We start from the raw sequence: 14,341 nt of genomic DNA on the forward strand, positions 1-14,341 counted from the left end.
TTTTTAAGTTCAGATTTTTGGTTACAAGGAAAGTGTCATGTAATCATGTGACTTGGTGTCTGCAAAAAAATAAAAAATAAACATTTAAAGTGAAGAAATGTATTTTAAGGTAAGATTCATTAAAGTGTTCATTTCTTAGCCTTTAGTCTTTTAAAAAGAAAAGTGCTTTCCATGCAATGTTTCGTTGATGTGAAAAGAGTGCAACAAAGAAGCACAGGTTTATCAATTTTAATCATTTCAACTAACTACAAAATGTCAACCACTTCACAAACTGACAGGAGACAGAAGGAGATTTAATATGACATGCTGAAAGGACATTTATCTCACAGTTTTATCTGTGTTTCATTCAGTTAAGGTATTTGTTTTCTTTTTAACTACTAATATTCTAGCGATTTGGTGTGCATAGCTCTAGATACAGAAGCAACAAAGAATTGTACTGGAAACAAACCACATGGGGAGAGCAACTAACGAGATACAGTCTTCTTAGAAAAGTTACATCTTTCAGAAATATGGACCTCTTTGTGTTGTCTTTTTCCATCTCAAAGAGCATCCAAAACTTACAGTACACAACCAGTCCCACACTTTTCAGCATTTATTCAATATCTCCAGCCAACTGCATATTCATTTAAAAAACAGTTGTTTGTGCTACGGCCTTATATAGATTTTTTTTTACAACAATGGTCACAGTTTTAACTATATATTGACAGAGATTGTGGCACTTCTGCAGACTTGCAGAAATATTGTACTTTCAACTGTGTCCCAATACTGAGCATGCTTTTGTCAATTTGTCATGTGAAGATCTTTTTTTAATTCATTTAATTAGAAGATTCTAAAATCTACTAATAATCATGCATAATGCACAAATCACATCACTTTTAGTGCAATGTCTATTACAGTTACATAGCTGCACATCGTCTAAACATGAACTCATAACGGCTGATGAGGGAAAACCAAGGACAGCAGCCATAAGTGCTCTTTTACCATTACAACATCCAAATAAATAGGAACACGGCAGTAGCATTGTGGAATGACACAGTTTTACTAGAACGAGACTGAATACTGAAAAGGAAAACAGTTTGTATCGCATTCCTACATTATTGTCATCCAGCATAGATCTATCTATCTATCTATCTATCTATCTATCTATCTATCTATCTATAGAAAGATAGTATATAAAAATGAAAACAAGAACTTCACAAGTGAGCTATAGCCTTCAAATCAGCACTATATACAACCTTTGGAAAGAAAGATACCCAGAAAAGAAATCACTACAGGTACTATCAATAAAAAGCTGACGAACGACACTTAACAACATTTACAATGGGGGCTGATATGTGCATGTGTGCAAACTTAGTAGGTAAATACCATGATAAAAGCAAGTTTACACTGTTCTGTGAACAGTGCAGGGAATAAAAGCACTTTGTTGTGGAGCTTAGCCACTGCCAAGCATCTTTGTTGCACGCTGGTTGGCTTCATCGATCCTGGTTTTGTTGGAATCAGCCTAGGAGAAAATAACAAGCAAGTATAAGCATTGTCATGAATTGTCATTTGGTATTAACTTTGGTTTCAACACCCTGAATATTTAATGGTTTTGTGTTTAAAAACAAGTAGCTGGACCTAATTCACTGCTTGATTTTAGTAATACTTTTGGTACAGACACTGTACTGTAACGTAGCCCGTTTACCTGCTTACAGTGCAATTTGAAAAAGACTCTAAATTGGTCTCACTTGACACTGCAGAGAAATACCGCAGAGGAATAATACATTAAACAACAATACATTTACAAAAAACGTAATTAAAACATGTGCTATAAATAGGTTACTGCCTGTAATGTTGTGTCACTCATGAGGAATGACCTTTTATAACTTCACTTATGAATGTGTGTTATGGAAACTATCAGGTCATTTCTGATTGAACGAAATATTCCGGGCTCTGTGTCTGCTACTTTACTAGTCAAATGCATCTAGGGCCCAATAACAATACATGCACCCCCCCGCTGTACCACCAATTACCTTCTCCATGATCCTGTCGATCTGGCGGTTCTGCGTATCAATCTCGTTACCCATATCCAAGGCCATGTGGCGGAGATTTCCAATGATGCCACCGACCTGTTCCAGGTTCTCGTCCATCTCATTTTCCCGAGCATCATCTGTTACCCTAGAAACGAAGAAAGAGCTCACAAGAGGCTGAAGGGTATGCGTGCCCTGCTGATGGATAACCAAGATACGTTCTTCATAAGAATATGAATTCAACAGGATCTTGTTAGCTCATTCCTAATAAGAAAATATATTCTTTTGGCATTGAAAGCAATTTCAAATCCCCCCTCCACCAAGTACACGAAAGATGCCAAACTAAGGGTGGCAATACAACAAAAACTGCATGCTAGCAATCAAAATGGAGGATAACGTGTCAGAGGTGAATCTTAATTGGCTATTGGCTTGCTGGAAGTCTGTAATGCATTTCTGTACATTTGCTTGGCTGGGTGCATTGGCAGATGGCAGTATACAGGGAGGTAATATAATGAGAGAGGACTGTGTAAGCAAAACCTGCTGGTAAAGTAAAATACAGTATAATATATCTTTAGAGTATCTCTTTAATTAAGAGCTTCAGAAAAGTGGCATCCATTTCTTCACATTTTTAAAAGACCATCAAGCACTTTCAGGAATAAGAAAAAAAAAATGTAATATACTACCTGACCCCTTCTTCATTTTGTCTTTCAAATCACAATATTAAAAAGGCTTTTCAGGTTAGGGTCTACTTTAATAAGCTTGTCAACTGAGGCTGTTATCACTCATCCTGCATGGTTCTGAGTTCTGCTGCTGCTTAAGATTTGTTTTTTAATTATCTTTCCCAGACTGCCTTGGGGGCCTCATCTTGTATCCACTTTTGTATAGTTCACAATTTTTTCAAATTCTAAACATTCTGTACCTGTCATATTTTGATGGAAAATGAAAGACTCACCTGCGGATGAAGCCACCGCTGATAGCCATCTGTTCACGCTCATCTACAACACGGGCAGGCTGGCTGGCTACTACACCATCCTGGTTGTTGCCCCAGGCCTTCTTGTAAGCATCACTAGACTTGAGTCTGTGCATAGAAAATGTGTGAGAAACAGCACAGAGAATGTGCATGGCTAACTTAAGTTCTGCAAGCCAGGAACTGAATTAGGCAGATGAGATTTGTTTCACTAGGGATGTTGTGTTATACCGATATATCATAATCCCTGAAGAAAAGACCTGGAAATGCTAAAGATATGATTACACTGTACAAAAAATGAGTCTGAATTCTTATTAGACACAGATTTTTTTTAAAAAAAGTCAATTGAATGACATTTTTAGCAATATCTCCACCCATTTGGACTGAGACATAAAACACAGAAAACATATTTGGCAGACAAACAGATAGTACAGAAAAAAACAGAACTGCCAAAGTACAGTGTGTACATCACATCAAAGATACTTCTGTAATTAGAGAAAACGGTTCAGCTGTTTTATTAAAGAAAAAAGTCTGAATTTTCCTCTGTAATTGAGGTAGTGTGATCAACGAAAAAAGTCAAGTCAGCTAATATTCTCCTAAAGTTATTTGGAGCGATGTCATTTTTCTGCTCCACTTAACATTGGGACAACACATTTTATACGTGTCATAATAATATATCGGTACTTGAACTCGGTGACTGTACATCTAGAAATGATGTACATACCTTTGTCAGCTAAGACAAGAAGTAAAATAACTGCTGGGATGAGTGCAGGAGCAAAGACAACAAGCAATCTAGCATCAGAAGGGGAAGCATTAGGCCTGCACACCTTAAAGCCTATTCACACCAGACACGATGCCACAAGCGTATGTGTAGTACGACAAAATCGAACTTGCAGTTTTCATATGAACCCTTCACACTGACTGCGACGCGACGGGGCGACATTGAAGCGACGCGAAATAAGATTGCTGTCTATTTTTGCAATTTTGTCGCACGGCAGCAAGGGAACTGACCAATGAGGAACAGCTTCCCTTATTTCAGTAAACAATGGCTGAAGAAAAGATCATTCATGCCGTTTAGAAATACCCGGAGCTGTACAATGAAGGACACAACAATTATAAAGAAGCGGTGATGAAGGAGAACATTTGGGAGTCCATTTCTAGGGAACTGGCTATAGCTAGGGTGTATAATTAATTTATGTTTTTTTAAATAAGTATTCTATTACGTAGTCTACATTTTTATTAGCTGTATCACAGGACTATCATAACTGTCACCACTGGTGTGAAAGGTAGTGTCGCAGCGAAAGTATCATTTTATCGCAGGACAAATCGCATCGTGTCCGGTGTGAATAAATTTTTGTACTGGCTGTAGGCATGAAACAGGGAGTGAAGCACCCTCACTTAGGCCTACTGCTACAGTGGTTTAAAACAATAATTCAGTATTATTTCTAATTATTGAATGACATTTTAAATCAAGCTTTTTTTCTCGTATTCATTAGTATTTTTTAAATGGATTTGCACCAGCAGTAAGAGCCTACGGGGTCTATTCATAAAGGGTTAACGTCTGTCGAAATGAGAAAACAGGACCACATGATCGGATTTCGTCCATAGCCGCCTATTTAACAGCAGTTGCTATTCATAAGAGATAATTCAGATACGTCGTTAAACCCCAGCGATTTTGGTCTATGAAGGCATGTTTGTAACGAACTGAGAGAAAGGTTAACGATTACCTCATTAGCATAAATTTTTCAATGGTCCTGAGCGGCAACCTGTTATTCATAAGAGTGAACGACAGCAAAATGCTGTCGAAAACTAGGAGTTATTGAACGCTTTCTATAATCAAGTCTAAACTAACCTATTTTATTACTACACTTGCTCTGTTATACAGTGTGACATACCCATGATTAACACTGCCTATTCTGAAAAATATATATATATATATATATATATATATATATCGGTAGCTTTATATGAAGGAAAATATTTAATATAAATAATACAAACACAAGAATTTATTCTCTGGCATAATCATTTTGAAGCGCAGTGAAGCGGAGAGCAAGTGAGAGACTGAGAATACAGTGATTTTATTATTATTATTTCTTTGCCGTGATCCGTGGCTGACAGCGGTCCTTTTCTATTTATTTAAGAACATAAGAACATAAGAAAGTTTACAAACGAGCCATTCTGCCCATCTTGCTCGTTTGGTTGTTAGTAGCTTATTGATCCCAGAATCCCATCAAGCAGCTTTTTGAAGGATCCCAGGGTGTCAGCTTCAACAACATTATTGGGGAGTTGGTTCCAGACTCCCACAATTCTCTGTGTAAAAAAGTGCCTCCTATTTTTTGTTATGAATGCCCCTTTATCTAACCTCCATTTATGACCCCTGGTCCTTGTTTCTTTTTTCAGGTCGAAAAAGTCCCTTGGGTCGGCATTGTCAATACCTTTTGAATGCTTGAATCAGATCACCGCGTATTCTTCTTTATTCAAGACTGAATAGATTCAATTATTTTAGCCTGTCTGCATACGACATGCCTTTTAAACCAGGAATAATTCTGGTTGCTCTGCTTTGCACTGTTTTTTTTTTATAGCTTCCCCACAAATGTCTAGATGAAGACATTTCTGAGTCAACATAAATTCCTAGGTCTTTTTCATAGATTCCTTTTTCAATTTCAGTATCTCCCATATGGTATTTATAATGCACATTTGTATTTCCTGCGTGCAGTACCTTACACTTTTCTGTATTAAATGTAATTTGCCATGTGTCTGCCCAGTTCTGAAAGCTGTCTAGATCATTTTGAATGACCTTTGCTGCTGCAACCGTGTTTTCCATTCCTCCTATTTTTGTGTCATCTGCAAATTTAACAAGTTTGCTTACTATACCAGAATCTAAGTCATTAATATAGATTAGGAAGAGCAGAGGACCTAATACTGATCCCTGTGGTACTCCACTGGTTACCTCATTCCATTTTGAGGTTTCTCCCCCAATGACTACTTTCTGTTTTCTACATGTTAACCACTCCCTAATCCATACGCATGCATTTCCATGAATCCCTACTGCATTCAGTTTGAGAATTAATCTTTTATGCAGGACTTTGTCAAAAGCTTTCTGGAAATCTAAATAAACCATGTCATATGCTTTGCAATTATCCATTGTCGATTGCATCCCCCAAAAAATCAAGCAGGTTAGTTAGACATGATCTCCCTTTCCTAAAACGATGCTGGCTGTCTCCCAGGATACTGTTACCATATAGGTAATTTTCCATTTTGGATCTTATTATAGTTTCCATAAGTTTCCATATAATAGACATCAGGCTTATTGGTCTGTAGTTACTGGTTTGGTTTTGTCTCCCTTTTTCTGGATTGGTTTTCTTTTACTTGTGTTTACAGTAAACAGTTTGGACGAATACTGTCTGTGTGAGCCTGTTTATTTTCATGGAGCGTTACAATATACAGTATTCCAGTGCTGCCGATGCAGTCGGTGGGAAATTTGGTCTTGCTTGGTATGGCAAAAAACACCTTTTTTTTTTTTTTTGCGCACCACCAAACCAACCATTTTGTGTACAGTGTGAAATACTTTCACTGATTCATAAACATAAACTCGCCTCTGATTTACTCTCTGCTTTAAGCGGGGTTTAATAATAATATAAAAAAAAAAAATCTAAACAAAAACCATTGTGGGAGGACGTTTGAATAATACTGTAATTCCAGTAATAATAATAATAATAATAATAATAATAATAATAATAATAATAATAATAATAATAATAGTTGATAATTTGTAAGATTAACATTTAAAGTTTTCAAAATTATTATTACAGTATTATTCAAACGTCCTCCCACAATGGTTTTTGTTTAGATTTTTTTTTTTTGGTCCTGCAGTTAAGAATAGAAATCTTATGTGTGCGTATGGAAATGTGTTTACCAGCTACTTTTACTTTTTACTACTTCTTTTAAATTATGACATGTCCTGAATTAATAGGGGCATCGGAATCAGGTTTTGCAAACTGCCCATGACTGGCAGCTGCAGACTCAGGTTTCGGTAGTAGTGTTGGTGGATTCCTTTTTTCTTTTTGCAACACCTACCAACGCCACCCAGGGAACATTAATAATGCTGATGATGTCATCAAAAAGAGGCAGACTTTTGTTCTTGAACGACTGTATACCCATTCATAAAGTGCTTTGTGACAGTCGTCTGTTTGCTCAGATCATTTTATGAATAGCAATATGGAAATTACGGCAGTCGGCAAGTACTTTTATGAGTAAGGCCCTACATGACTAGCTAAAAGAAAAACACAGGCAAAAAGGGTTCTATTGTTAATAAGAACAGCGCTCAGTATCTTATTACAAAAACATGAAGTGACATTCTTATCTGCGTTAAAATGGAGAGGAAAATCCAGGCATGCTTCCAGTAACAGATTACAACATGGTTTATACTGTATCATTTATTTTCTTTTTTAAATGGATTAACGGCAAGATTTGCTAAGCTTTTCTGGTAACACTTCAGTTTAGGGATCCTATTTATGAATGATGTATACATATATATATATATATATATATATATATATACATTATTGTTAAAATATAGTATTGTAATATAATATAATATAGTATATAGTAGGCCTGGGCATGTTTTTTTTGTCCAATTAGTCTGATCACCAACTAAATATATGTATTTTGGGCTGAAAAATCAATCAGTTTTTCATTTAGACTCAATATCAATGTCCTACCACTCCCTAAAGACGAAAAAACATAAATCACGCGTATATTTGTATTCCAACATTAATAAATGCACAATTAAATAATTATACCTGGAGTTATTAATGATGCTAAATCCACTGGTCACCTTAGATTTGAGCCTATATAGAGGAAACCCCCCACCTAAAATTCGTACGTTTCTTGATCTGATTGTTGGAATGTAGAACAAAATGGAAGAAAAAGAAAAAATACACTGGTGTCATAAGATTTTCACCTTCTTCCATATGCTTCAAGCTGATAATGTCACCAAATGCAAGCAATGCATGTAAATGTTTTTGGCAGATTAGAATTGTTCTGGCAACGAGCTTAAGACAGAAACTACTATTCCATCAATATTTGGGTCAAAGTTGCAGTTTGGCACCATAGTTTTTTATTGCCTTCATCAAGACTTCACGACTGAAGAAAACTTTTCGCCTTTGGCCTTCTTTGTCCTTGACCATACTAGCCTCTTTCAACTTTGCAGCGATTGTTGAGCAGAGATATCTAAATTCTTGAAGGATCTGTTGATCAATTAAGATATCCAAGATCTGCACATTTTCTGCAGCCACTGGTCCACTATGCTTTCCACATTCAATAGCTCTCTTGGCAATCTACTGATTTTGTTTCAGTTTTGCCTTGTGCCTAACATCTGAAGCTGCTTGCTTCATTGTTTCCACCAAGGAATTTAATTCTTCAAGCAAAGCCGTTGCTTTTTTTAACCTTTTCTTCTTTTGGGAAAGAAAGAAACTTTTTTCTTCTTTTGTCACTTGATAGGTCCTTCCATGAATCCTGACTGAAAAGATCATTTTGTTCAATGATTTGATGTTTCTGTAGTGTTTCAACAGGAGCATTTCCTCCTGACACCTGGATCCTGTAGTCTAATCTTGCCATCTCTGATTCGTACCCTAAATTGGTAAGAGGAGCATACTTCATTTTATTGAGCGTTTCTTCTGAGATAGTTGAATCACTTGACAATTCCGTGGACTGAAGCTGAGTAGAGATCCTCTCTCTGATCCTTTGAGCACAGAGTTTTGTGAGTTGCTGCTCACCATCACTCACTTCTTGAGGAGATGTCATTTTAGTGTGTTCTGACAATACCTTGAGTTTGGCATACAGTAAGATCAGCAAAATAATGTTGTGACATGTGCAAAACATCAAGCAATGGTGAAAAAAAATAACATCAGCAATAACAGGTCTGCTCTGTGCAGATCTGCACACATACCAGTACTTGGCTAAGACTGAGGGATTTCTTTATTCTTTATTTGATAAAGCTTTATTCTACTTAATATAAGAGACATGGATGAGACAGGAGGCTGTGTGGTCCAGTGGTTAAAGAAAAGGGCTTGTAACCAGGAGGTCCCCGGTTCAAATCCCACCTCAGCCACTGACTCATTGTGTGACCCTGAGTAAGTCACTTAACCTCCTTGTGCTCCATCTTTTTGGTGAGATGTAATTGTAAGTGACTGCAGCTGATGCATAGGTCACACACCCTAGTCTCTGTAAGTCGCCTTGGATAATGGCACCTGCTAAATAAACATTTAGTTGTTGGTGGGCTTCAGTTTCAGTGCAGTGTTGTATGTGACGAAGCATACGCTCATCTATCAATAAACGAAAAGCACTCAATACGCGTTTTGTGTATGGAGTGGGTCCTGAAACCTCCTTCAAAACATTTTACTGATCCCTTCTTCCTGCAGTGTGGAGGCCAGGATTTATAATGTCTCAAACAGTGCCATCATGAACAACCTCTTGAATACCTGGTAGTGCCGGTGCTACTGCTGGAGAAGTGGCTGGTACAGGTGTGGACAGGAGAAGCAGCTGGTACAGGTGCAGGGGCTGATACAGGCAAAGTGGCTGGTACAGGTGCAGGGGCTGATACAGGCAAAGTGGCTGGTACAGGTGCATGGGCTGATACAGGCGAAGTGGCTGGTACAGGTGCATGGGCTGATACAGGCGAAGTGGCTGATACAGGTGAAGTGGCTGGTATCAGGGGAGAAGGGAAAGGAATGCAAGCCAGCTGACCGCACGCATTTCTGTGTGTTCTGCTTTCACATTTTTTAAATGGTCAGTTTCAAATAAACTTTGTTCAACAGCTCACCCTGCTTTAGTACAAAGCTCATGCTAATACTGTTTTACATAATGGTAACGTTGCTCTTAAATTACTGTGGCTGATTCTTTGGCTGAATAGATATTCAGCTCATCTAACCATGGAATCTCGTGCAATTAAATCACTTAAACTCCTGACGGTAAACAATGAAACAAAATCTACTGGGACTCAAAACTTTATTTAGGCACTCTACAATTTGACTGGCGAAAGATAACATTGGTTTATTGGAGTTCACAGACAACTTTTCACATCCTTGTTTGTTTAATTCTTGCTCATTTTGCTGCATTCCAGCCCTTCATTAATTACGTTAAGCTTTCAGGGCATTTTGTTAATGGCACGTGTGCAAGACACAAACCTTAAGTGTATTTTTATTTGTTGCTGTTCATTTTAAGCTACTTTTTTTACACAACAATACTCACAGGTTTGGTGACCATCACAACTGTTGCAAGAAACTGGGATTCATGTATTCTTCTGGTGTTAATATACCTGATGAAGACACGTTACTGTTGAAACGCGTTGTTTGTTTTACAACTAAATCCTTTTTTTAAAATCAATAAAGAGATTTTGATTAATATAAATGAGTCAAGTATTTAAACCTCTTTGAAGCAAAATTATGAATTTTGTTTGGTAAGCCATTTAAATATAGTTTCACTAAAAGAAATTTGAACGCTTGCATTGCCGTAGAGAATGTCATTGTGTGTGTTTATATATATATATATCAGACCGACTTCATCTCGCTTTGGTAAATATTGACATTTGCTTTTAAAGGGAGATGCAGCATTTGTGTGCCTAACCCCGGAAAAAGTTGTCAAAATGTTTTTGTTGTTGTTGTTGTTGTTGTTGTTGTTGTTCTTGCATTTCTAACCATTTTAATTGCAGCAGTCTGGAGCTCTGCATTATAATTTCTCATGTCTCTGTGCTTCAGTGGTAGCACTGTGTTTTTGAGGAGTCATATCGTCATCCTGTACCAGTGGCATGCCGGTCGCGTACCACAGGTTGAAAACCACGGGTCTAGCCGGTCAAGTCGAGTGGCTCCGCTACAACAGGTCGCGTGGAAAACGGAGACGTTCCCTTTTAACCAAAAGAGATTCTAAGAGGAATCGAATCCTGAAAATGGATTCGGGTAATATCAACAACCGTGTAACCCGGATACCCGACTACCCTATGTCATCCCTAACTATATATATATATAGCTCAAAGAGCCAGCTGCCCTCTTTGTTTTACGGTTCTGCCATTTTACGTTGTTTTAAAAAAAAACTATATTCTCTATCAATTCCTGCTGAACCAACCATGCATTATACTCGGATCTATTTATTTTATATAGTTTGCTCCCATTGAAGAATCCATTCCATTGAGGAAACTATTATACTAGGTGAAATAAAATGAGGTCTAACCATAGGGTGTGATTTGGTGCCGTGCTCAGTGCACATTTGGATTTCAGTGTTATGAGCATGCTATTTAAACACTGCTTTGAGCATGCTATTTAAACACGGCTTTGAACATGCTATTTAAACACGGCTCTGAGCATGCTATTTAAACACTGCTTCGGTGACTTGTATGTATTTCAACATTTTCAAGTGTATTAGGAAATATTATTTTAAATACATTTAGAATATGTCTAAATTGTAAATTAATTAAAAAAAATTGAAATCAATAAATCCGAATGAAAGCAGCCAACCAAGATATCCATGCGTTTTGTTTTCTTAAGCTGCTGAAAATGTTGAAATGCCATTTTAAATATCCAGTTGTTGCATATTGATGATCTATAGTAGGGGATTACTGCAGCATGCCTGATTTTAAAGATCTGCTAGGTCTCACGGGATAGTCTACTCTACACTATGAAATGAATGCATTTGAATTTGTTTGGATTTTTCTGCATGCCACATGCTCATCCTGCCCTTGCATGGTTGAGGTGTCCAAGGTTTAGATTTAGAGCCTTGGGTACTCAGACTGTTTTTTTATTTCAATTTTGGCAAGCAGGCAGGCAGGCAGGCAGCACCTACTTGTTACATGGACAGGAACAAAGACCACAGAATTTTCCTAGATCCGTCAAATTCTTTTCTGCTTCTTTCATGTCCTTATTGATTTGGTCCATTCCCTCCTCGATGCGTTCCAGTTGTTCTGATTAAACACAAATATTTTATCCCCAAAGAATGAAGCAGATGAGAAAGAAAGGACAAAAAAGAGAGACAAAATACTTCAGACATTCACTGTGACAAAAAAACAAAAAACAAATCAGACACCAACACACAGCAGAGCCGGCACCCGGTACCTACTTGTTACAAGGACATATGAAAAGGCCACAGCATTTCCCTAAATCTTTTAAATTTTTCTCAGCCTCCTTCATGTCTTGGTTGATATGGTTCATGCCATCTTCGACCCGATCGAGTTGTTCTGGTCAGGACAAAGGGATGACAGCAGTGGGATGAATTTTATCGGTCTTCAACAGAACATGACTAATGACCACTAGACTATAATAGAGTAACTGCAATGCATTAAATAGGGACTATGCATTGGTATGACAATGTATGCAGGGCACAATGCTAATACGATGACAGTGATAACAAAATTATATAGAAAATGAAACAATAAAGCCTTGCAGGAAGGTCATTTTTATTGCTGCTTTAGGGGTCAACATGTAAATATTAATCATAATTGTTATGATTTGCATGGTAATAAACAAGCCTGGTAACTACGCACCACTGCATATTGTCACAGCAGGCATCCAGAATTGAATTATCCTTCTTATGCAGTCAAATGAAATGAAAGAAGGCTACAACAGTGAGGTTCCTGGAGAGCCACACTGGGGTATGTTATTTTAAAAGATAGAAGTTTGCTTCTATGATTTTCTCTGTACTGTGGGCAAAAGGAATGTGTACAAGTGACAAATGAATGGTAACCTTCCCATGAAGTTAATGTAACAGAGTGACTGAGGACCTACTTGTGAAAACTAGGTGGTAATGGTAGGCCTAACAGCCCAGATCTGATGGTTGGGCGGTAGGGGCCTATTGCTCTTGAAACATTTGTAAAATCCCTACAGTGCAGCTATTCCCTGTTTCGATATATTGTACAACAGACTGTAAGTGGAATTTCGGGCAATATTAAAAATATATATAATAATCTGTTGAGTTTAGTAAGCCATTTGAACTTCTTTCAGCTCATTATCTTCCATCGTTCATCACCTCACTAGTTGTGACCTAATGTTAGAAGCGTCTGTTGAGCATAAAACTTTTACTTGGTTCCTAACACTGAGAAAGAATAGCTATCTTTTCTAACAGCCTGATTGCCAGGTAATAACTATTGCCTTTACAGTGAAAGCTAGAGCAAGAGTCTGGCAGAGTGCAGTCAGTGTTAATAATGGCTTTAACAGCAGTTTTAACCTGTTAAAAAATGAACTGGCCTTAAACTAATCCTACATTAAAGAACTGACCTCTTGACAACCAGAGAACACATGACAACTGAGAGTTATCCTATAAACACTAAAGTATAAGTCCCTATTTACTGGCTCAGTACTGCAGTGCATTAGACACAAACTTCTGCTCAAATACATTTTCCTCATTTCATTTTCCAACCAATAAAATAACTCAATGCACAGTCTGAATGCAGCACTAACTTATATGCTTATCTTCAGGTATTGGACCAGATTAATACTTTTATTTTCTAGCTATTATTCTTTTATTTCCAGCTGTAATATGTCATTAAGGAATATAACATAATGTGTACTTTAGAGTGGGTACATTTAACTATTTTTTTTTTTACAGTTTTATAGTATCAGTTTAATTTGTTGATTAGTTTTGTTGTATCTGTGTTTACCATGCTAACAAACTATTTCAACAAAAACTGCTTCTACAAAGATTCTTCAGGGCTGTTTGTGAGAAAGTTAGGCGGGGAAGCATATTAGCGTTGCACAGGTTTCAGTGAACAAGCTGCTCCCACACTTTACTTCCCACCATCAGCCTTGAGCAATGAGATAGTAAAAAGCACAGCAAACAACGATCTAATACAGAACACATAGAATACTGAAGAGGTAAGAAATGAAATATTAGGAAAATGTAGAAGATATAAAGAGCCCCATTAGGTATATTGGAAGCCCAATTGTAAATGCATATTGCACATTGTAAATGCATTGCAGTGTGGGTCATGCATTTCTTTGTCCAACATATATATTTTAGTTTTCAGGTTCTGGAAGATGCATGTAGAGATGATCTCACTGCTGTGAATGTAGTTTTCTCTGTTTCTGTGATGCTGATGGACAAGGGTCTATTAAAGAGAAAGCTCAGCTTCTGCCTGTCAAGTACGCCTCAACAGAACTGCCTGCCTTCTGCTTGTTACATTAAACAACAAGACAGTGAATGGAAATTTATTAAGAGGGACACGCTGTGGAAAGAAACATGGAAATAAAACCCATAATGCATCTAAAAGTGAATTATGACAGGTATTGGCTTTGAGATTCTGTTACGAATACTAATGGCAGCATGCTGGAACCCGAGAAGTTTAAAATTGGATTTGAGATCTAAATGGTTGTAGTTC

General features: G+C 37.3%; 1 protein-coding gene across 2 annotated transcripts in view; it reads right to left on the minus strand.

The window, feature by feature from the left end:
* Positions 1-212: 212 nt before the first annotated feature.
* Positions 213-14,341, minus strand: part of LOC117402899 (synaptosomal-associated protein 25) — a 55,333-nt gene continuing 41,204 nt past the window's right edge. The window contains exons 5-8 of one of the 2 annotated variants that reach the window (XM_034004510.3): positions 11,815-11,932; positions 2,962-3,087; positions 2,013-2,157; positions 213-1,501 (exon numbers count right to left, since the gene is read on the minus strand). In XM_034004510.3, the coding sequence (XP_033860401.1) occupies positions 1,433-1,501; positions 2,013-2,157; positions 2,962-3,087; positions 11,815-11,932 (458 nt within the window). In that variant the 3' untranslated portion in view covers positions 213-1,432. Of the gene's footprint in view, positions 1,502-2,012; positions 2,158-2,961; positions 3,088-11,814; positions 11,933-12,087; positions 12,206-14,341 lie in introns of both variants that reach the window. The other variant, XM_034004511.3, reaches the window with a different exon arrangement.

Source organism: Acipenser ruthenus, chromosome 5 (genome assembly GCF_902713425.1).
Source record: "Acipenser ruthenus chromosome 5, fAciRut3.2 maternal haplotype, whole genome shotgun sequence".
Lineage (NCBI taxonomy): Eukaryota > Metazoa > Chordata > Actinopteri > Acipenseriformes > Acipenseridae > Acipenser > Acipenser ruthenus.